The 22821-nt window shown below is 44.0% G+C and overlaps 1 protein-coding gene across 2 annotated transcripts in view; it reads left to right on the top strand.

Annotated features, from left to right (window-relative positions):
- TMEM161B (transmembrane protein 161B) overlaps positions 1 to 22821 on the top strand; it is an 885867-nt gene that overhangs the window by 611351 nt on the left and 251695 nt on the right. For both annotated transcript variants that reach the window (XM_044064157.1, XM_044064156.1), the window contains one exon: positions 6519 to 6632. In XM_044064157.1, the coding sequence (XP_043920092.1) occupies positions 6519 to 6632 (114 nt within the window). The remainder of the gene's footprint in view (positions 1 to 6518; positions 6633 to 22821) is intronic.

Genomic DNA, 22821 nt, shown 5'->3' with positions numbered 1-22821 from the left:
AATTATACCATGCCGTCGGAACTTCCGACGACCGGAATACACAAAAAGCGCAAAGACAAGGATAGGCATCCGAGGCCCAAAACTGACGACGAAGCCTCTTCTGGGTCAGTCGCAGGTTCTCCGGTTTTCAGCGAGGCACCTTTGCAGTCCCTGACGAACGCTTCTGTAGAACCACAAGCCGCATCTGACTCCCACGTGGAGATGGCTGGGCCTTCGGACACACAAGTTCTTCAGCCTACCGAGACTAACCTTTCAGAGGGATCCGGAGTAGCTGAGCAAGCCACAGCTACAGAGGGTGACTTCAGACCTACTCAGTTAAGCATTAAACCCTCAGCTAAGTCTAAGCCTCCTTTAAAGTCAAAGAAACAAATACAGCATTCTCCAGGACAGGCCTCCATGCCTAAGAAACAAATGCTCAAAATGGCCGAAGACCTTATCACTCTGATCAGGGGGTCCCATCCCCCTCCTGATAAAAGGCCTAGACAGGATGCAGACTATGACTCATCCGACCAGGTGTACATCTCTTCTGATTCATCCTCAGAAAAGCCCTGTAGCTGACCCTGAAACAATTTCTCAGGGACCCAAAGGAGTTAAGGCATCATCAGCCAAGAATCCAGTTCCCTCTGACAGAGATTCCAGAGAATTAGACAGATGGGGAAAGAAAGTATATACGTCTGCAACTTTAGCAATGACAGCCTTAAATTGCCAGTTTCACATGCTAAAATATCAGCAATTTTTACTGTCTCAGTTAAAACAAAAAATGCTTCCAGAATCAGATCCTCCTAATTTTAAAGAAATGCAGGATTTATTGCATGCAGCTGAACAAGTGGGAAAGCATACTTTACAATGTAGTTTTGACTCTCTAGAGGCCTCCTGCATAGCAGCAGTTACAGGCTCTGTCATTAGAAGACATGCTTGGTTAAATGAACATACGTTACCAGATCATGTTAAAGCAAAATTATTGGATGCACCTTTGCAGCAGGATGTGTTATTTGGAGTTGAGGCAGAAGAGGTACTAAAGAAAATGGAGGACAAGGCAAAATCTATGCAAACGGTGAAGGATTTCTTACGGGTTCAGCCTCCTAGATTTAGCAGAAACTGGCCAACTAAGAATTGGTCCTTTCCAATTACAGACAGACCTCAAAGGGGAAGATACAGACGTCCAAGAGGTAGAGGTCAAACACAAGGTACTTACAGGCCTCGACAATGGGTTGCATCAGGCCAGAAAGAAGGGGAAGACATGCCCCAACCATATAAAACCAGCTTGAATGACTTCCCACTACAGCTGCCAAACAAATCCTTATTGGCAGCCCCCTTGGGAGGAAAACTGGCACTCTTCTACCACAATTGGCAAATGATCATCAAAGACAAATGGGTTCTCAACATTGTATTTCAAGGTTACAGGTTCCACTTTCACACTCTGCCAAGGTTAAAAGGAATGCCAAATCTGCCACCAAATCAATGGGCAGAGGCTCAAAAACAAATTACAGCACTCATGGATATGAGAGCTATTCAAAAGGTACCATCACAGGAGCAAGGACAAGGATTTTACTCAGGACTCTTTCTGGTACCCAGAAAGGACAAAGCCTGGAGGCCCATTCTGGATCTTTCATCTCTAAACACTTACCTGGATGTTCCGAAATTCAAAATGTTGACATTACAGCAGCTTCTTCCCATGCTGGGCAAGAAAGCTTGGCTTGTGACTTTGGACCTCAAAGAGGCATACCTGCATGTCCCTATCAGACAAAACTGCAGAAGATACCTCAGATTCATAGCGGGTTCAATGCACTACCAATTCTCTGCACTGCCCTTTGGCTTATGTACTGCACCCAGGGTCTTCACAAAGTGCCTGGCACCAGTAATTGCATTTTGCAGACAGAAAGGAATTCAGATTTATCCGTACCTGGACTACTGCCTGATTCAAGCAGGGAGCAAGGACATTCTTCTAAAGCATCTGGCGTTTGTAAAAAAGTTAAGTTGCCTGGGGTACACAGTAAACGAAAAGAAATCAAAACTAGTGCCCTCACAAGAGATTATATTCCTGGGTGCCATCTTGAACACAACGGCCCAGATGGCTTATCTAACGCCAGACAAACAAGGACAACTGACCCAATACTTTCAATTGATGGCAACAAAGACCCAACCGCTGCAAGAAAAATTCTGCAGGCCTTGGGTTACATGGCATCTTGCATACTACTAATTCCATATGCCAGACTGCATATGAGGAAACTACAATGGTACCTAAAGAATGTATGGTCTCAACACTGTCAAAGTTTGGAAACAGTTATACCACTAATCCCTTGCCTTCAACAGGAGTTTCAATGGTGGGCTCAAGCTTGTCACCTCAACAAGGGACAGCCTTTTACTCAACTCACAGCCAGGCAAACACTGACAACAGATGCATCAGATTACGCATGGGGAGCACACATGGCAGGCAAATGTATTCAGGGCACGTGGCCCGCAGAACAAAGGCATCTTCACATCAATCAAAAAGAGATGCTAGCTGTACAAAATGCGCTTATAGCTTTCAAGGACCTGCTGCATCCAGGACAACTACTACTAAAGACAGACAACACCACAGTTATGTGGTACATAAACAAGCAAGGTGGCACTCACTCCTATCCCCTATGCAGACAAGCTATGACCTTGTGGAACACCGCTATAAACCTTCAAGTTCATCTGCAAGCACAATTCCTGCCAGGAGACAAAAAACACACTGGCAGACGACTTATGCAGATACATCATGGATCCCAACGAATGGGAGTTGAATCCACAAATATTCAGCATGATAACACAGAAATGGTGGAGCCCGGACAGAGATCTGTTTTGCCAGCTACAAAAATTCTGCACAAGGAGTTACCATCCACAAGCATGGAAAGTGGATGCCCTCTCATTCAGCTGGGAGAACCTACAAGTATACGCTTTCCCACCACTACCTTTCCTGCCAAAGGTACTCATAAAAGCCAGGCAGGAAGAGCCACAGATGATCCTGATTGCACCAGACTGGCCACGCTAGCACTGGTACCCACTCTTAAGGAGCTTAGTACAAGAACCACCCTGGATTTTGCCTCAAAGCCCACATCTGCTGACTCAGCACAACAAACAAATACTACACAGCCAGCTAAAGACCTTAAACCTAGCTGCATGGAAGATTCCTTAGGCAAGCAAGCAATGCCTCTCTCCAAAGCTGTTATGGATGTCATTCTGGAGGCCAGAAGGCCTAGTACCAGGAAAGCCTATTTGGATAAATGGAAGAGATTCTGTGCCTGGAACCAAGCTCACAGCCTTGACCCTCTTGTCCCAAACATTCCTCAGATACTACAATACTTAACTGAGATGCTGATCAAAGAACTCTCCTTCTCATCCATCATGATCCATGCCTCTGCCGTCTCTGCTCATTACAACACGGATCCACCAATTTTCTCTAATCCTCTGTTAAAACAGTACCTCAGAGGGGCTAAAAACATAAGACCGCCCCGTAGAGCACCTACTCCAACTTGGGACCTCAACTTTGTTTTGGAGAAGCTAACTTTGCCTCTTTTTGAGCCAGCCAACACAGCAGAATTAAAGTATATCTCTTGGAAAACTGCTCTGCTCCTGGCAATAACATCAGCACGAAGAGTTTCAGAATTACAGGCACTAATGGCAGTGAAACCTTTCCTCATTTTCCACCAGGACAGGGTGTCTTTAAGAACTAACCCTACTTTTATGCCAAACGTGGTATCCAGTGTGGCTCTAAACCAAACTATTCACCTGCCAACTTTTTATCCTAAACCACAGAATAAAGGGGAGAGACTACTGCACTCTTTGGACATTCACAGGCAGTTACACTTCTACTAGGATAAAACCAAATTTTTCAGGAAATCTGAACAATTACTGGTAGCATATGCTGCAGGAGCACATGGAAAAGCCATTTCAAAACAGACTATCTCAAAATGGATAGGACATTGTATATATTTCTGCTACACATACCATGGAAAACCTGTACCTAACAGCATTAGATCTCACTCCACCCTGTACCTAGCAGCATTAGATCTCACTCCACCAGGGCAACAGCCACTTCAACTGCCTACCTCAGGGGAGTACCTACCAAGGATATTTTGGAAGCAGCAATGTGGAGTTCTGTACATACCTTCACCAAGCATTACCATCTGCCTCTATACTCTAAATCCAGAGCTGGCTTCGCCACTGCAGTGCTGCAGGGCCTTATAGCCACCCCTAATGCCTTATAGAACCAGCCACCCTTCCTCAGCTTTGGGATTCTACCCAAGTGTAATGATTGCAGCAGTGTAACACGAACATAGTAGAGTTTTGTACCTACCATAAATGTAGATGTTCGAGTGTATACACTGCTGCAATCTAGGTTACGCTCCCTCCTTCCCCTGTTACTGGCTGGTACGTACCTATGTCTTCTACCCTTACTACCTATGGGGAGTATTTGCTGGTAGCTGCAAGTTGTTTTTTGCTTTTCTTATGAATGTTTTATTAGTAATTGGAATTGCCTACCTATTTAGAGGCACCTGACATCTGGGGCAAGAAAAACTGAAGAAAATGGCGTCGGCTGCATATTATATACCCCTGTCGCACTGACGTCAGGGAGGAGGCGACAGCAACCGACGCCGGACCAAGACTTTGGAACTCAGGCCAACTGGGGAACCACCTGATGGCAGGATAACCCAAGTGTACTGACTGCAGCAGTGTATACACTCGAACATCTACATTTATGGTAGGTACAAAACTGTACACACACACACACACACACACACACACACACACACACACACACACACACACACACACACACAATGATCAACTGATTTTTAATCACACATGCCTGCTTTATGTAGCTTCAAAGAAACAAACTTTCGACCAGAGATATGAAACCTGTGTATTTGTGTCTGCAATATATGAATGTATACACATATAGATATATATATATATATATATATATATATATATATATATATATATATATGGGTCTACTATACATGTTCGAAATTTTAGTAAGCAGAGACCATATGTTCCACTCCTAAAATTTCGAACATTTAAAAAAATAAATAAATAAAACACACAACATAAACCTACTTTTTAAATGCTAGAAGGGGGGCTACGCCCCCCACACCCCCATAACTTAAATATACCAACTCTGAGGTCGCACTACAGTGGGGAAATGGAAATCCTTCCATTCCGCATTGTATGGAGATGCCGGTTTCCTTATGGTCGGCATTTCAAATGTCGATCATATGGTCTCTGCCATATGGTCTTCAACATTGTGAAATGTCGACCATGTGTAGGGGACCCATATATATCTATATATCTATATATCTATATATACACACACACCCACACGTGTGTGTGTGTGTGTATGTGTATATATATATATATATATATATATATATATATATATATATATAAAACTAAACCAAATCACCCAAAGGAGCGTAGGCACATAAACCCCACTAGGAAGGTTTCAAGAAGAATGGTGAGTTACCACAAGCCAAAAAAGTTCTTTAGTATTCTTCAATAAATCCAACCATTCGGTTCTAATGTAGAAACGTTTATTTTAGTGAGCGCTTTCGCGGCAAACTGATAGCCGCTTCTTCAGACAAACAAACAATGATGCGCTACTAGGGCGCCAAATTTAAAACAAATCGCGGAGGTCTCCTCCCATATATCTTTATACATTTCTTAAAGTGCCAGTGCTTCATAATATAAACTGCTTTTAACATATAAACCATAAGGTACCAGATCTAAAACACATCAAAATGAAAAATGATGATAAAGGAAATTTCGGATGTCTCCCCCATAGACCTCTATACATCAATACATCAATTAACATGCCAGTGCTTCATATTCTAAACTACAGTTATCATATAAACTGAGGTACAAGTTAACTCGTCTAAGCAAGTAATTCATCTAGCAATAAAGCATACAGCAATGAAGCATATGGATGAAACCAGGAGACAAACGCCAGCTAAAATAAAAACATAGGGAAGGTTGTGGAATGCTGTGTGTGTAGTTAGCGTATGTGTATATGTTTGTAAGTATTGTGATATAGTGACCCCTAGAAACTGCTATGGGATATGTGGAGATGCAATGTTGGGGAATTCTAGGAGGAAGATCCATAGCAGCCCTGAGAGAAGAAGACTGCGACCCTTTTCTTATAAAAGGAATGGTCGGAGACTAAGAAAGATGTGGGCATGTGGGCTTTCTGGCCGAGCGGAGGAATACTGTGGATAGACGTACAGGCTGGAGACTGTAGAGAATGAGTATTGGACATGTTTGCCAATGGCTGAGAGAGGAAAGTAATAGAGAGATGCATAAGCTGAGCCTGTACAGAATGAAACAAGAGTATGAAAGACTTCTGCCTCCGCATTTATGACCATAAGAAGTGTTATGAACCATTAGCTGTTGTTGTCTTTTGAGGTAATTTAGCTTAATACAACAATTATATTTACTTAATTATTTGCACTGAATATAATGCAGATCTTTTTAACATTTTTTTTTTTTATTTTTAGGACTCTTCTTCATATCAATTTTTTAGCACCTTTAATCATGGTCTTGATGTGGATAAAACCAATAACAAAGGACTATATAATAAACCCACCTTTGGGAAAAGAGAGCATTCCTTTGTAAGTATTTGTCGTCATGTGCATTTTGTTTCAGGTAGCTTGTTTTTCATGAATAGTTGTGTTTACATATGTTAGTACAAATTTCATCCAGGTTTCAATGATGTGCTTGGCAGTAGTAGCTCAAAAGTATGGACTCATGTTTTCTACCAGTTTTGCATTTAGCTTACTTTCAACAATCAAAAAACATCCTGTTACCCAGTACTGATTATTTTAGGACTGCATTAAAGTGTGTAGTTTATTTGAGAGACTCAACTCTCCTTGTCAGTAAGGAGAAATTAATCGTAGGCACTAAACAGCCTATAATTGCAAAGTACCTTGCAAAGGTAAGGGAAAACAGCTCTTAAACTTTACAAAAAGAAGCACCTAAACAGGCATGACCAAGGGTCAGCTTTTGGTGATTTCTCCTGTCCACCTGGTGAATCTGGGCATACTGGAGCAATGCGGCAACTGCCTCATGTACACAGACAGTCCTCTCCTCCTAGCACCCAACACTACAGCCTGCGAGAGATGCACTTACATAGCCAAACTGGAAGCAAACTCTCTCCTGCCAAGATTGTGCTAGACAGCCAAGCGGAGAAGGTTAACACCTGCACTACACCTTTAGCAACTCATAATCCTTCAAAACCCACACCATCAGCACCCACGCATAGCAACACTAAACCCACATATGCGAAGGCCCTTTAACATTAACCTTCCCAAGCAACAAGGACCTCCGAAGCTGAAACGCAAACAAACACCAGTCACAACCAAAGTGACAAACAGCTCACAACACCAGTGTGCCACCCAACAACAGCCCCTAAGGCAAGACAATGTACCCAACACTTTAGTCATAGGTGACTCTATAGTCAGGCATACTGATGTCCCACTCACCATACTGAACAAGGAGAAAATTACAGTCAGCTGCCTGTCGAGTGCCAGGATCCGCCACATAGCACATGTACTCAAGTCACTCCACAACAAGTACAAATATGACTCTGTCATTGTCCATGTTGGTGTGAATGACCTGAGACAATACTCCTTGGACTACATGAAAAGAGACATGGAGGAGCTGTCCGATCTTGTAGCCCAGGCAGGTATGACCCTAGCCCTGAGTAGCATCCTGCCATCACCCAGAATGATACCACAGTAAAAGGATGAAATGATTGACTTCAACAATTGGCTAAGCTTCTGGTGTCATTCTAAGGGGATCCAATATCTGTCTGCCTGGGATGACATGATTGACAAACCACGATGCTTTGCCAGAGATGGCCCACACCTGTCGTCCTTGGGATTCCGAGTACTGGCTAAGGCTCTTGCCACCCCTATAGTGCCTTTTTTTAGGCAAGGTTCAAGTGACAAATTCACCACCATAACTGGTACAAGCAAGCAAAATCTGAGGGTAATGCTACTCAGTGGTAGAAGTCTAAACCTCAAAATGCACTCACTGGAGGCACTCCTTAAAATGGAGAACATTGACATCTGTGCAGTGACAGAGACCTGGTTCAAGGCTCCAGAGAGCACCCCTGCATTACCAGGCTGTAATTCATACCACACCTTTCGGCCACCTAACCTGGACCGAAACACTAAAGGCGGAGGCGTGTCCATATTCATTAAGGATATCCACACCTCCAGGCTAGTTGCTCAGCATAATGCATCCGGGATTATCTAAGTGCAACTAACTCTGGGCAAGACCACAATCCAAATTGCAGCTTGCTACAGATCCCCCACCATGCCCCAGGATTCCCACTCTTCATTTCTTGATACACTGGAAAATATTAGGGTACAACCTAACACCCTAATAATGGGCGATTTCAACTACTCCACCATTAAATGGGAAAACTACTCATGTACTAACTCTTGTGGTCAATGTTTTCTGGAATTCATAAATTCCAACACCTTGGATCAACTTATCCACACCCCCACCAGGGGCAGCAATATCCTAGACCTGGTTATTACCAACATGGGCAACCAGTGTTCCAGACCAGAGGTCAATTCGTCATTGGTCAGATTCGACCACAAGCTAATCAGCCTAGACATCCACACCCCCCCCCCAATTAGGGAAACCACCGCAAAAAAAAATTCTCCAAAGCCAACTTCACGCTTCTTAAAACAGAAGTGGCAAACTTCACGACACCCCTGCTGACGGACAGTAGAGGTACGACTGCTGAATCCTGCACATATGCACTTTATAAACACTTACACGAGTGCATGTATCGTGCAATACCTAACAGAACCAAGATGCTATCCTCCAAAAAAAAAAAAGGAAGCCAATCTGGTGGTCCCCTGCCATAAACAAACTCTACAACAGAAGAAAGAAACTGTTGCAAAAAAGAGTAAAATCCCATGACTGGAGGAACACCTTGGTCAGCCTCAGTAAGAAGTAGAGATCCCTCATAAAGTCCTCCAAAGCTAGTTATGAAAACAAAATCGCCACTGATTCTAAAGACAACCACAAAGCATTCTATAGCTATGTCAAGAATCTCAATGGCAACAGTCAGATCTGCTCTGAGTTACAGCACAATGGCACTAAATAAACAGAACCAACTGATATTGCCAACATGCTGCAATAGGTTCAGTGCTACCTTTACCCCATCTCATCCACTAAAGGGCCCATCTCTATACCGGAAGAATGCAAAGTTCCTATAATCACAGCTGCACAGGTAAAAAACACACTCTCCAAAGCCAAGAACACAGCATCTATTGGACCTGACAACATCCCAGGCTGCGTTCTACATGAACTACAGAACGATCTGACACCCCACCTAAGTACCATGTTCAATGATAGCCTCACCTCAGGCTTTGTGCCCACTGAATGGTGCACAGCGACTGTTATCCCACTCCACAAAGGGGGAGCCACCATGGACCCTGGGAACTACTGCCCCATTAGCCTGATGAGCCTGGTCTACAAGGCTTTGGAACGTATCCTCATGGAACTTGTAAAGAATGACATTGGTAATCTCCAAACTCTGGACCCCACCAAGTTCGGGTTTGTAAAAGCCAGATCATGTCTCCTAAACCTGATAAACTTCTTTGAAGCGGTCACCTAAACCTGATAAACTTCTTTGAAGTGGTCACCTAAGACGTAGATGAGGGTAAGGTGGTTCACACAGCCTATCTAGATCTCGCCAAGCGCAGTCACCAAAGACATAGATGAGGGTAAGGTGGTTCAAACAGCCTATCTAGATCTCGCAAAGCCTTTCGACACAATCCTCCACTCTGGAATTATAGATAAACTCACTAAACTAGGTATAAATCCCTATGTCACAAGATGGGTTGCCAACTGGTTCACTGACAGAACCCACACTGTGAAAGTAGCAGACTCCAAATCTGACTTCAGACCAGTGACAAGTGGAGTACCACAGGGTTCAGTCCTGGATCCTCTCCTGTTTGGTATCTACTTCTCTGAAGTACAGGCTAACAAAGAAGGTCTTTGGCTAACGAAATTTGCAGATGACTGCAAACTAGGAGCTATAATCAAAACTCCTAACAATGTGGACATCCTACAAAAGGGCCTCACTGAAACAGATGCCTGGTGTCAAAGCCATGGCCTCAAGCTCATTGCCAAAAAGTGAATTGTCATCCCTTTTGGTAAAAACTCTGTACCTATGAACTACCACATAGGCGATAGTCTACTTAACGAAAGTGTGATAAGAGTCCTTGGGACACAGGTGGACAGTAGTCTCACCTTTGATAATCACATTGCCACAGTAGTCAGGAAATCCTTCTACGTGGCACACCTTATCACAAAAGGTTTCTCATCCAGGAAAAACAGAGGTCATTGTTCCCCTCTGCTCATCACTCATTAGACCCATTATAGAGTACAACGCCGCTTTTGGTATGTACCTCACAAGACATCTACAACTGGAAAGGCCGCAGAAATACCTCACAAAGAGGATTACCTGCCTCAAACAGTTGCCCTATGCAGACTATCTCAAAAAACTCCAGCTTTACTTCATGGCATATTGCCTACTCAGAGGTGATCTCTACCTAACATACAAAGCTATGTCAAACCCAGAGCTGTTGGACATGCTCCACTTAAAGAAATCCCTATTCCTCTGAGCTACTTGCTCTAGGGACCTAAACCTTGTTACCACAATAAACAGAACATGCTGGAGGGATAGATTCCTGTCCCAGAAACTTCCCATACTCTGGAAAAAAACTACCTACCTATATCAAACAAAGCTCCTCATTAGCACTCTTCAAGAAAAATCTTGATGATTGGATGGGAGATAGGAAGTTCACCCCAGGGATCACTTCTGTGTCTCTGCTCGACAGGGGCACAGGAAAATAATTTTCTTGGGTGGTGAAAGCCAGGGTACCTTTTGGCTAGGCTTATATAGGCCCTAGGGCCAATAGTCCATGAACTTAAGGGGTGGCAAGTGACAGCTGTAGTGCCCTTGCATAAACAGCGTCCCTCTACTGACTCTGGGAATTACAAGCATATTAGTCTCATTAGTATTATTTATAAGGATATGGGATGTATTATAACTGAATAAATAAACAATGATATAGGTGGCCTTATGTCCCCATAATATGCATCAGTTTGGCTTTGTAAAAAGCAGATTGTGCTTGCTCAACCTGCTTGAGTTCTTTGAATGGAACATTGAGGCCATGGATAAGGGGCATACAATCCACACTGCTTATCTAGTCTTGGCGAAGCCCTTTAATACTATTCCCCCATGCTAGGATTATTGACAAACTCTCTCAACTCAACATTAACTCATACATTGTTTGCTGGTTGGTGTTTGGCTGTCTGGCAGAACCCATGCCAGTAAGGTTGGGGGTATCTCCTCTAGAATTTCTGGTATATTTCTGTGACTTAAGTCAATATCAAGTGCTTCAGTAACCCTAGTTTATAATCAATAGCTGTACAGTCTGTAGACTCTCCTCCATAGATGTCCTGCTGCTCAGCTTTTACTCTCTGATTCCTAACAGACAGATTTACTCCTTACCGTTCTTACTCCTTATTTCTTTCTTTGTTTCCTTCATTTTTTCCAGACTTGCTACTCCCAGTATTTGTCTCCTCCTGTCTGTCAATTCCACTGCATTCCATCAATGAACTTGCCCTTCTCCTTTGCACCTTCCCTTCCTTAAGTTCATTTCTTCCTGCCCCAGATACTTGTTAAACCACTTTCATCTCTGAGCCAGTATTTGTGCCCAAGTCACTATTGACTCAATGCATTCATCTTCTTTAAGTTAAAAAAAAAAAGGCAAATGTATGTTCTGTTTTTATTTTTATTTATAAGTGTTCCTGCAAGTTAACAGCTCTATAATTTGTGTAACAGTGAAGTTTGCAGTTGGAACCTCCTCCCCCCCTCTCTGAGGGCTATAATTTTACATAAATTATTTAAAAACATTTTGGCAGCTCAAAAGAAAGAACTTTGGCCATTGTTATTTCTCCATTGTCTTAGACCACAGCAGCTACATTGGTGCTCTGTCCTTCCAACTGAGATCCATTCATTGATTTTAGCAATCCACCATCTGGAAGAAGAGGAATTCTGCTATGCTCGCCCTCACTAATGCTCAGACTCGCTTTGCTCCACAACCCTACCCCCCCAGTTTCCACCCACCCCTTCCTACACTACATTTATCCTTTCTACTTCTTCACCCACTACTCTGCATCAACCAGCCCTATCACTTCAATGAACTTTTCTTCTACTGTTACAATATTCATAACATAAGGGATTCCCTGCCAGGGGTGATCCAATGTCCAGCTAGAATACCAAAGCCTTTTACTACTTACAAGTATGTGGGACATTGCATGTATGCTCCCCGCGTATGTAAGGCATAAATGTGACATCTGCACATACTACTCAGAACTTCTTTGCAACCAGTCGGGACGCATTCTTCGACTGTCAGTCTGCTCACCTGAGTTGTTTGCTACTGTATCAGGCCATTTCAGATAAGTGCCCCTTTGGGGGGTTTTTTCCCCTTATTTGCTACGGTGTTTGTGAGGTTTTTTTCATGTCATCCAAGAAAGGCCACCGCTATTGTGGGAGACAGCTTCCACATAAAGATATTCACGACCAGTGCTTATTTTGCTTGGGGCCTACCCATGACCATAAAACTTGGTCCATTTGCTAGGCCTTTGTGCCTGAGACTTTCCATAGCCGGCTGTCCTCGCTATTATTTATGTAGAAAACCAGTATCTTAAAAGCATGGCAAAAGACACTATGGAGGGTAGGTCTGGGTCTTCTGACAAGTTAATTGTGAAGAGAAAGGCCAAACAAACACCCTAGGTCTGGTTCTGGATGAAGGCCCAGAGATCTGTGGCTCGAATTCTTTAGCTGAAACCCGTTTAGAGGTCGCCATGGAAGTGACAACAGGCACATCCTCGAAGACTCTGCAGATATCCGCTTTGGATGTTCAGGAGGAACTGAGACTCGTGATTTCGGAAGGCCCTAGGGGGATCCCTCAAATACTAGTTAGGGAGGAAGTCATAACTACATCTGTGGAGTGTAGACCAACGTCAGGTCCTTGTGCTTTTCATAAAGTGGATGTGCACATTAAAAAGAAGCAAAAGACCAAGCATTCCACCTCTCTCAAAGATCCACAAAGTGAATGACATTTTACCCAAGGCTTATTTAATGCCCTTAAGGCCCTTAAGCTTTCTCCTGGTCACTCTGTCCTCACTCTGCCTTGGACGTCTTCACCACAAAAGAGAATTAGGGAACCAGATTATTCTGAGGAAGAATTTTCTTCAGATGATGAATTCTTAGCCTACTCTACCCAAATCCCTTCTCTGGAGTATGCTTTTCCAGAAGAGGAGTTTAATGGTAATGATTCTCCCATAGAAGAGATTACTTTTGGGGAAACTATTTCCAAAATGAAAGTTTTTCAAATGGGATAGTTCCCAGGTTAGTGATGTGCAGAAGAGATACTATGACCTACTGTAAATGGAGGCACTTTCTCCTTCTGCTGTTCCTCCAGTATTGCCTGCCTTATTGGATGCTTTCATTTCAGCATCCCAAACTCCAGATTTTCAGCAGCTAGCTCCTAAGAAGCCAGACCACTTTCACAAAGTGCCAGAAGATAGCATATTTCTTTTTAGGTGTCCATCTGCTGATCCTGCTATCTTTATGGCTTTGGATAAACCTTCAAGATTACTGCCATCTACTTCACTTCATCCTTATGAAAAGGAAAGCAGGACTATGAAAAGGCTGGGGAAGAATGACTATACCTCTGCTACCCTAGCTTTCTGTGCTATTAATTATCGGACTGGCATGACCAGATGGGCTTTGGCTGTTCTTTCATAGGCAACTCGATTTATTTCTGATCTTCCTCATTCAGAAGGGAAAACCAATGCCTTGTCCTTATTAGGAGCTTCTTCTCAGGAAGCAGGACATTCAATTAAGTGCAGTTATGATGCAGCAGAAGTATCTTCTAGGGCAGCTGCATCAGACTGTGTTTTGAGATGGTATTCCTGATTAAGAACTCAGCCATTGCCAGATGACATTAAAGATAAGTTACTGGATGCTCCTCTGGATAATAAAACTTTGCTTAGATGTTCTTTGTGTTTCACTGTTGCAGTCATTACATTTGGGATGTTCATCGTGTTACACTGCTGCAGTCATGACACTTGGGTTATCCTGCCGTCAGGCGGTCCCGCAGTCGGCCAGAGTTCCAAAGTCTTGGTCAGGCTTCGGTTGCTGTCGCTTCTTCCCTGATGTCAGTGCGCCAGGGGTATATAATATGCATCTGACGCCATTTTCTTCAGTCTTTCTTGCCGCGTGGTGCCCAAAGCAGAAGCAGTTTGCAAGTGCCGGTCGGCCGACTCCTGAGATTTTCGAAGTCGAATTTCAGATCCGAAGTCTTCAATAAAGCTAAGTACCCCGTTGAGAAAACCTTTTTCTTGCCTCAGACCGATGTCAGAAAAAGTTAATAATTGTATTCTTGTGGGAAGCAAATACCTCATAAGGACTTCCACTCTTACTGTTTTCCATGCCTAGGCCCTGATCACGTCACTAGCTGTCGGTTTTGTGCTAGATTTAACAAACACACTATAAAAAGACGTTTTGATTTTGCTTTACACTACTTTGGCCGAAGGTTCAATTATACCATGCCGTCGGATCAGCCGACGACCTCAATACCAAAAAAACACAAATACAAGGATAAAGATAGGCATGCGAGGTCCAAAACCAACGACGAAACCTCTTCTAGGCCAGTCGCCGGTTCTCAGTGAGGCGCTTTCGCAGCCCCTTGCACCCGCTACCTCAGAGCCACAGGCTGCTTCCGACTCACACGTGGAGACATCTAGGCCTCTGGAAACTCAAGGTATTGGGCCTATGGAAACTAATCCCTCAGATGGGTCCGGAGCCGCTGAGCAGGCATCGGCTTCTGAGGCTGTTTTCAGACCTTCACAACTTACCATTAAAACAACAGCCAAGACAAAGGTACCATTAAAGACAAAGAAACAAGTACAGCATTCTCCTGGACAGTCCTCCATGCCTAAGAAACAGATGCTTAAAATGGCCGAAGACCTCATTACTCTAATCAGGGGTCCCCATCCCCCTCCTGAGAAAAGGCCTAGGCAGGATACAGACTATGACTCCTCCGGTCAGGTTTCCATTTCCTCTGATTCCTCTTCAGACCAAGGATACTCTCTACCCCCCCTATGAGGACACTGATGCTGAAGAATCTATCCCTTCAGCCTCTCCTCCTGAGGATTATTCTTTTGGGGAAACTTTACATACCATGAGGGAGCATTTCCATTGGGAAAGTCAGGATTACTCAGAATCCAAGAACAGGCTCAGGGATTTCCTCTTATTGCCTCAGCACAGGCCCCTGGCTATTCCGCCTGTGCTAGATATTGTGGATGATGCATTCTCTGAATCCAGCGTATCTCCTGACTCTTTGCCCCCTGCTCCAGCCAAGCCAGATAGGTATTATAGAGTCCCTGACTCTCACAAGTTTCTTTACAAAAAACCCTTCTGCTGATCCAGAAACTATTTCCCAGTGTCCAAAAGGGGTTAAGGCTTCCATTGCAAAAAATCCAGTACCCTCTGACAGAGATTCCAGAGCTTTGGATAGATGGGGGAAGACAGTATACACGTCTGCAACTTTAGCAGTAAGAGCTTTAAATTGCCAGTTTCACATGCTTAAGTACCAACAATATTTAATGGCTCAGTTAAAACAGAAAATGCTTGCAAGCACAGAAGCTCCTGATTGTAAAGAAGTGCAGGGTTTATTGCATGCAGTTGAACAGGTGGGAAAACATACTCTGCAATGTGGTTTTGATTCTTTAGAGGCCTCTTGTAGAGCCACAGTTACAGGTTCTGTTATTCGAAGACATGCTTGGTTAAAAGAACAGAGTTTACCTGATCATGTTAAGGCAAAATTATTGGATGCTCCTTTACAGCATGATACCTTGTTTGGTGTTAAGGCAGAAGAGGTGTTAAAGAAAATGGAGTACAGCCACCTCGGTTTAGCAGAAATTGGCCAACAAAGAATTGGTCCTTTCCAGTGTCAGACAGGCCACAGAGAGGCAGATACAGACGCCCAAGAGGCAGATCTCAACCCCAAGGCTCAAACAACGAAAGTGGGGCACCTCAACCCCAAAAGGAGGTTAGGACAAGTCTCAACCTTACAGGAAACAGTCACAATGACTTTCCTCTGCGTACGCCAAGCACGTCCCTTTTGGAAGCCCCCTTAGGGGGAAAACTAGCACTTTTTTCTCAAAACTGGCAAACAATCACCCAAGACAAATGGGTTTTGAATATTGTGTCTCAAGGTTACAGATTCCACTTTCATACTTTACCAAAGCTAAAAGAGATGCCAGACCTGCCACAAAATCAATGGGCAGAGGCACAAAAACAAATTTCAGCCCTCATGGACATGAGAGCTATACAAAAAGTACCACAACAGGAACAAGGACAAGGATTTTACTCAAGACTCTTCCTGGTCCCCAGAAAGGACAAAGCCTGGAGGCCCATACTAGACCTTTCAATTTTGAATACTTACCTGGATATTCCGAAATTCAAAATGTTGACATTACAGCAGCTTCTACCCATGCTGGGCAAGAAGGCTTGGCTTGTTACTCTGGACCTCAAAGAGGCATACCTGCATGTCCCTATCAGACAAAATTGCAGAAGATACCTCAGACTCAAAGCTGGTACAATGCACTACCAATTCTCTGCACTGCCCTTTGGCTTATCTACTGCGCCCAGGGTCTTCACAAAGTGCCTGGCACCAGTAATTGCATTTTGCAGACAAAAAGGAGTTAAAATATATCCATACCTGGACGACTGCCTCATTCAAGCAGAGACAAAGGACATTCTTCTACAGCATCTGACGTTTGTGAAAAAGTTGCTAATTTCTCTAGGGTACACAGTAAACAAAAAGAAGTCAAAACTAGTGCCCTCACAACAGATTATATTCCTGGGTGCCAGCTTAAATACAACGGCCCAGATGGCTTACCTCACGCCAAACAAACAAGTTCAACTAACTCAATATTTTCAATTACTGGCAAAAAAGTCCCATCTCCCTGCAAGAAAAATTCTGCAGGCCCTGGGATTCATGGCATCCTGCATACTACTAATACCATATGTCAGACTGCATATGAGGAAATTACAATGGTACCTAAAAAGTGTTTGAACTCAACACTCTCACAGTTTAGAAGCAGTAAAACCAATGACTCCCTGTCTACAACAGGAGTTTCGATGGTGGGCACAGGCATGTCACTTAAACAAGGGTCAGCCTTTTACCCAACCCACAGCCAGGCAAACTCTAACAACAAATGCTTCGGATTACGCCTGGGGAGCACACATGGCAGGAAAATGCATTCAGGGCAAGTGGATCACAGACCAGATGCATCTTCACATCAATCAAAAAGAGATGTTGGCTGTTCAAAATGCCCTAACAGCTTTCAAGGACCTTCTACATCCAGGACAACTATTACTAAAGACAGACAACACCACAGTAATGTGGTACATAAGCAAGGAGGCACTCATTCTTATCCCCTATGCAGGCAAGCCATAACCTTGTGGAACACAGCTCTAACGTGCCAAGTTCACCTGCAAGCACAATTCCTGCCAGGAAAGAAAAATACTCTGGCAGACGACCTAAGCAGAAATATCATGGACCCTCACGAATGGAAATTGAATCCACAAATCTTCAGCATGATAACGCAAAAATGGTGATGCCCAGACATAGATCTTTTTGCCTCCCCACTGAATTGCCAACTACAAAAATTCTGCACAAGGACTTATCACAAACAAACATGGAAAGTGGATGCTCTTCTGTTCAGCTGGAAAAACCTAAAAGTTTATGCCTTCCCACCACTGCCTCTCCTTTCAAAGGTACTCCTAAAAGCCAGACAAGAAAAACCACAGATGATCCTGATTGCTCCAGACTGGCCACGCCAGCACTGGTACTCTATCTTAAGGAACTTGGCTCAGGGCCCACCATGGATTTTGCCCCAAATTCCACACCTTCTGACTCAACAAAACAATCAGATCCTGCACGGTCAGCTCAAAACCCTTAACCTGGCTGGATGGCAGATACTTTAGTCAAACAGGCAACACCTCTCTCTAAAGCTGTTATGGATGTCATTTTGGAGACCAGGAGGCCTAGCACCAGGAAGGCTTACTCAGAAAAATGGAAGAGATTCTGCGCCTGGAACCAGGCTCAAAGCCTTGACCCTCTTGTTCCAAACATTCCTCAGATTTTACAATACTTAACTGAGATGCTGGACAGGGGCCTATCCTTTTCATCAATTAAGATCCACGCCTCTGCCATTTCAGCACATTACAACACGGATCCTCCTTTATTCCTCCTTTATTCTCTCATCCCTTGCTAAAGCAGTACCTCAGAGGGGCTAAAAACATAAGACCGCCCCGGAGAGCACCAACACCAACTTGGGACCTCAATTTCGTTTTGGAAAAACTGACCCTACCACCTTTTGAGACAGCCAATACAGCCGATCTAAAATTGTTATCATGGAAAGCAGCTCTGCTCCTGGCAGTAACTTCAGCACGAAGAGTCTCAGAGCTACAGGCATTAATGGCAGTGGAACCTTTTACAATTTTTCATCAGGACAGGGTATCTTTAAGGAGAAACCCTACCTTCATGCCAAAGGTGGTATCTAGTGTGGCTCTTAACCAAACCATCCATTTGCCAACTTTTTATCCAAACCCCCAGAATAAAGGGGAGAAACTTCTGCATTCTTTGGACATACACAGGCAGCAACGCTTCCAGGAAAACTGACAACTGTTTGTAGCATATGCTCCAGGAGCACAGGGCAAGGCTATCTCAAAGCAGAATATATCCAAATGGATAGGACACTGTATTCGGTAGTGCTACACACAGCATGGAAAATCAGTCCCTAATAACATTAGGCCACATTCCACCAGGGCAACAGCCACTTCAACAGCCTTTCTCAGAGGGGTACCTACCAAGGAAATTTTGGAGGCTGCAACTTGGAGTTCAGTGCACACCTTTACCAAGCATTACCACCTGCCTCTTTACTCTAAATCCAGAGCAGGATTTGCCACTGCAGTTCTGCAGGGCCTCATAGCCAATCCTAACTCTTTATAGACCAGCCACCCAACCTTAGCTTTGGGATTCTACCCAAGTGTGATGACTGCAGCAGTGTAACATGATGAACATAGTACAGTTTTGTACCTACCATAAATGTAGATGTTCGAGTGTTCACACTGCTGCAGTTCAGGTTACTCTCCCTCCATCCCCTCTGAACTAGCTGGACTTATCTATACCTTTCTATCCTATACAACCTTTGGGGTGTATTTGCTGGTAACTGAAGGTATTGTTTTTATTTTATATGTATATTTTTGATTAGCGATATGTATTGCCTACCAACTTGGGAGCACCTGACATCTGGGACAAGAAAAACTGAAGAAAATGGTGTTGGATGCATATTATATACCCCTGGCGCACTGACGTCAGGGAAGAAGCGACAGCAACTGACGCCAGACCAAGACTTTGGAACTCTGGCCGACTGCGGGACCGCCTGACGGCAGGATAACTCAAGTGTGATGAAACATCTACATTTATGGTAGGTACAAAACTGTACTTTATCAGCTTGCAGTAGCCCTCAGTCGGCCTGATTATCAAAGTCTTGGGTCCTGCGTCGGTTGCGGTCTCATCTTCCATGACGTCAGGTAGTCAGGGGTATAAAGCATGCAGCCAACACCATTACATCAGTCTTTCTTGGCGTGCGGTGCCCGAAGCAGAAGCAGTTTGCAAGTGCCAGTCAGCCGACTCCTGAAATTTTCGTTTTTGGAGTTTCAGAACCGAAGTCTTCAACTAAAGTTAAGTACCCCGTTGGGGAAACCTTTACTTGCTCTAAACCGATGTAAAAGTCAATAATTATATTTCTTGTGGAAAGCAAATACCTCATAAAGATTTTCTTTCATACTGTATTCCTTGCCTAGGCCCTGACCACGACGTACCTCACTGTCGGTTTTGTGCTTTATTTAAACCACGAACTATTCGTTATCTGTACATTTTTGCTTCTAAATATCTTGGTACTCTGTTCAATTATCCAGATATGTCTTTGGTAGGCCAACCGACTACTGACATTCTGAAAAAAACAAAAGCTAAAGGCAGAGACAGGCCACCTAGGTCCAAAGCTGCCGACGACGGTTCTCCTAAGCTAGTCACCAGTTTGCTGGTATTCAGTGAGGTGCTTTCGCAGCCTCTGATTCCCACTACTTCAGATTCGCAGGCCTCTACTGAGACCCATTTGAAGTCCGGTATGCCACGAGATGCTTCTACTATGGATCCTGCGGATGTCTCTGCCTTGGATGGGTCCAGAGCCGCTGTGCAGGCACCGGCTTCTGAGGGTGTATTCAGGCCTACTGACTTGCATATTAAACCGACGCCATCTTCTTTTTCTAGGCCTAAAACTCGAACCATGCCTAGGAAACCGATGCCCAGACCGCATGGTCAGGTCTCTATGCCTAAAAAACAAATTATATGATTGGCTGAAGACCTTATTACTTTAATCAGGGGAAGCCAACCTTCCCCCTCTAAGAGACCTAGGACTGAATTTGTTTATGATGCTTCTGACCAGGATTCTGAAATTTCTGTCTCCTCTGATGACCAGAATCTACCCTTATCTACCTATGAGGATTCTGATGCAGAGAACTTTATTCCCTCTGCTTCTCCTCCAGAGGATTTTTCTTTTGGTGAAACCTTGCATACACTTAGGGAGCATTTTCACTGGGAAAACCAGGATTACTCTGATTCTAAAAAGAGGCTTAGAGATTTCTTACTCCTGCCCCAGCACAGGCCTTTAGCTATCCTTCCTGTTCTAGACATTGTTGATGATGTCTTTTCGGAATCTAGCTTGACCCCTGACTCTCTACCTCCTGCTCCCAGAAAACCTGACAGATACTACAGGATTCCTGATTCTCACAAGTTCCTTTTTAAAAATCCTACTGCGGATCCTGAGACCATTTCACAGGGACCCAAGGGCATTAAGGCTACTACTGCCAAAAATCATACCCCCTCTGATAGAGATTCCAGGGCCCTGGATAGATGGGGTAAGAAGGTATACAGCTCTGCAACCTTGGCCATCAGGGCCTTAAATTGCCAGTTTCATATGTTAAAGTATCAGCAGCATATTATTGGATTGCTTAAACAGAAAATGATGTTGATTCCTGACTGTGCTGAAAATAAGGATTTACAGGATTTAATGCATTCTCCTGAACAGGTTGGAAAACATACTTTGCAATGTGGCTTTGATTCACTAGAGGCATCTTGCAGGGCTGCTGTCACCGGGTCTGTACTTAGGAGGCATGCTTGGCTTAAGGAGCAGTCTTTGCCAAATCATGTTAAAACTAAATTGCTGGATGCTCCCTTAAATCAGGACCACCTGTTTGGCGACAAAGCAGAAGAAGTTCTTAAAAGGATGGAGGAAAAAGCTAAATCTATGCAAACTGTTAAAGATTTCTTACAAGTGCAGCCTCTTAGATTTAGTAGGCATTGGCCCTCAAACAATTGGTCCTTTCCTGCCTCTTCCAGGCCTTCTCAGTTCAAACCCAGAGCCAGTTGAACACCCAGGTTTTAGTCCCAGGGTACGCACAGGTCTAAGCAGTGGGAGGCTCCCACTTCCAAATCAGGGAGTAGTAAGACTTCCCCCTGTGTAAGCTGTCTCAATGACTTAACTTTGAAACTTCCAAGCACTTCTCAACTGACTGCTCCTTTAGGGGGAAAGATTGCTCTGCAAGCAAAAAATTGGGAACTCATTACCCACGACAAATGGATTTTAAACATAGTTTCCCAAGGGTACAGATTTCACTTCCAAATGTTACCAACCCCAAACGGTTGGCCAGATTTACTCCCAAATCAGTGGGCAGAGGCTCAAAAGCAAGTACTCTCTCTCTTAAGATTAAAGGCTATTCAGACTGTACCAGAAAAGGAAAAAGGGACAAGGTTTCTAGTCAAGACTTTTCCTGGCACCCAGAAAAGACACCTCATGACATCCTATCCTGGACCTGTCTATCCTAAACAGCTTTTTGGTGATTCCAAAATTCAAGATGCTAACTTAACTCTTCACCAGTTGCTTCCCATGATTGGTAAGGATACCTGGTTGGCAACACTGGATTTAAAGGAAGCCTACCTGCACATCCCAATCGGGGAATCTTGCAGAAAATACCTATGCTTCAAAGCAGGCTGCATGCACTATCAGTTCTCTGCACTGCCCTTTGGCTTATCTACTCTTACTGTATTCCTAAGTACCCCATTTGGGAAACTTTTTTCTTGCTCCAGACCGATGTCAGAAAAAGTTAACAATTGTATTTCTTGTGGGAAGCAAATAACTCATAAGGATTTTCATTCTTACTGTATTCCTTGCCTAGGCCCTGACCACAACGTTGCTAGTTGCCGGTTTTGTGCTAGATTTAACCAATGCACTATTAAGCATCGGTACGATTTTGCTTTTCATTACTTTGGCCGAAGGTTTAACTATATAATGCCGTTGGAACAGCCGACGACCGGAATTCATAAAAAGTGCAAAGAAAAGGAAAAGGACAGGCATCCGAGGTCCAAACCCGACGACGAAGCCTCTTCTAGGCCAGTCGCTGAGGCGCTTTCGCAGCCACTGACACCCGCTACCTCAGAGCCACAGGCCGCCTCTGTCTCCCACGTGGAGACAACTAGGCCTCTGGATACTCAAGGTATTGGGCCTTCGGAAGCTAATCCCTCAGATGGCTCCGGAGCCGCTGAGCAAGCATTGGCTTCTGAGGGT

This window comes from Protopterus annectens, chromosome 2.part2, assembly GCF_019279795.1.
Source record: "Protopterus annectens isolate FY-2018-M chromosome 2.part2, PAN1.0, whole genome shotgun sequence".
Classification (NCBI taxonomy): domain Eukaryota; kingdom Metazoa; phylum Chordata; order Ceratodontiformes; family Protopteridae; genus Protopterus; species Protopterus annectens.
Note: the sequence above shows the minus strand (reverse complement) of the source record. Positions and strands in the feature narration are given on the sequence as shown.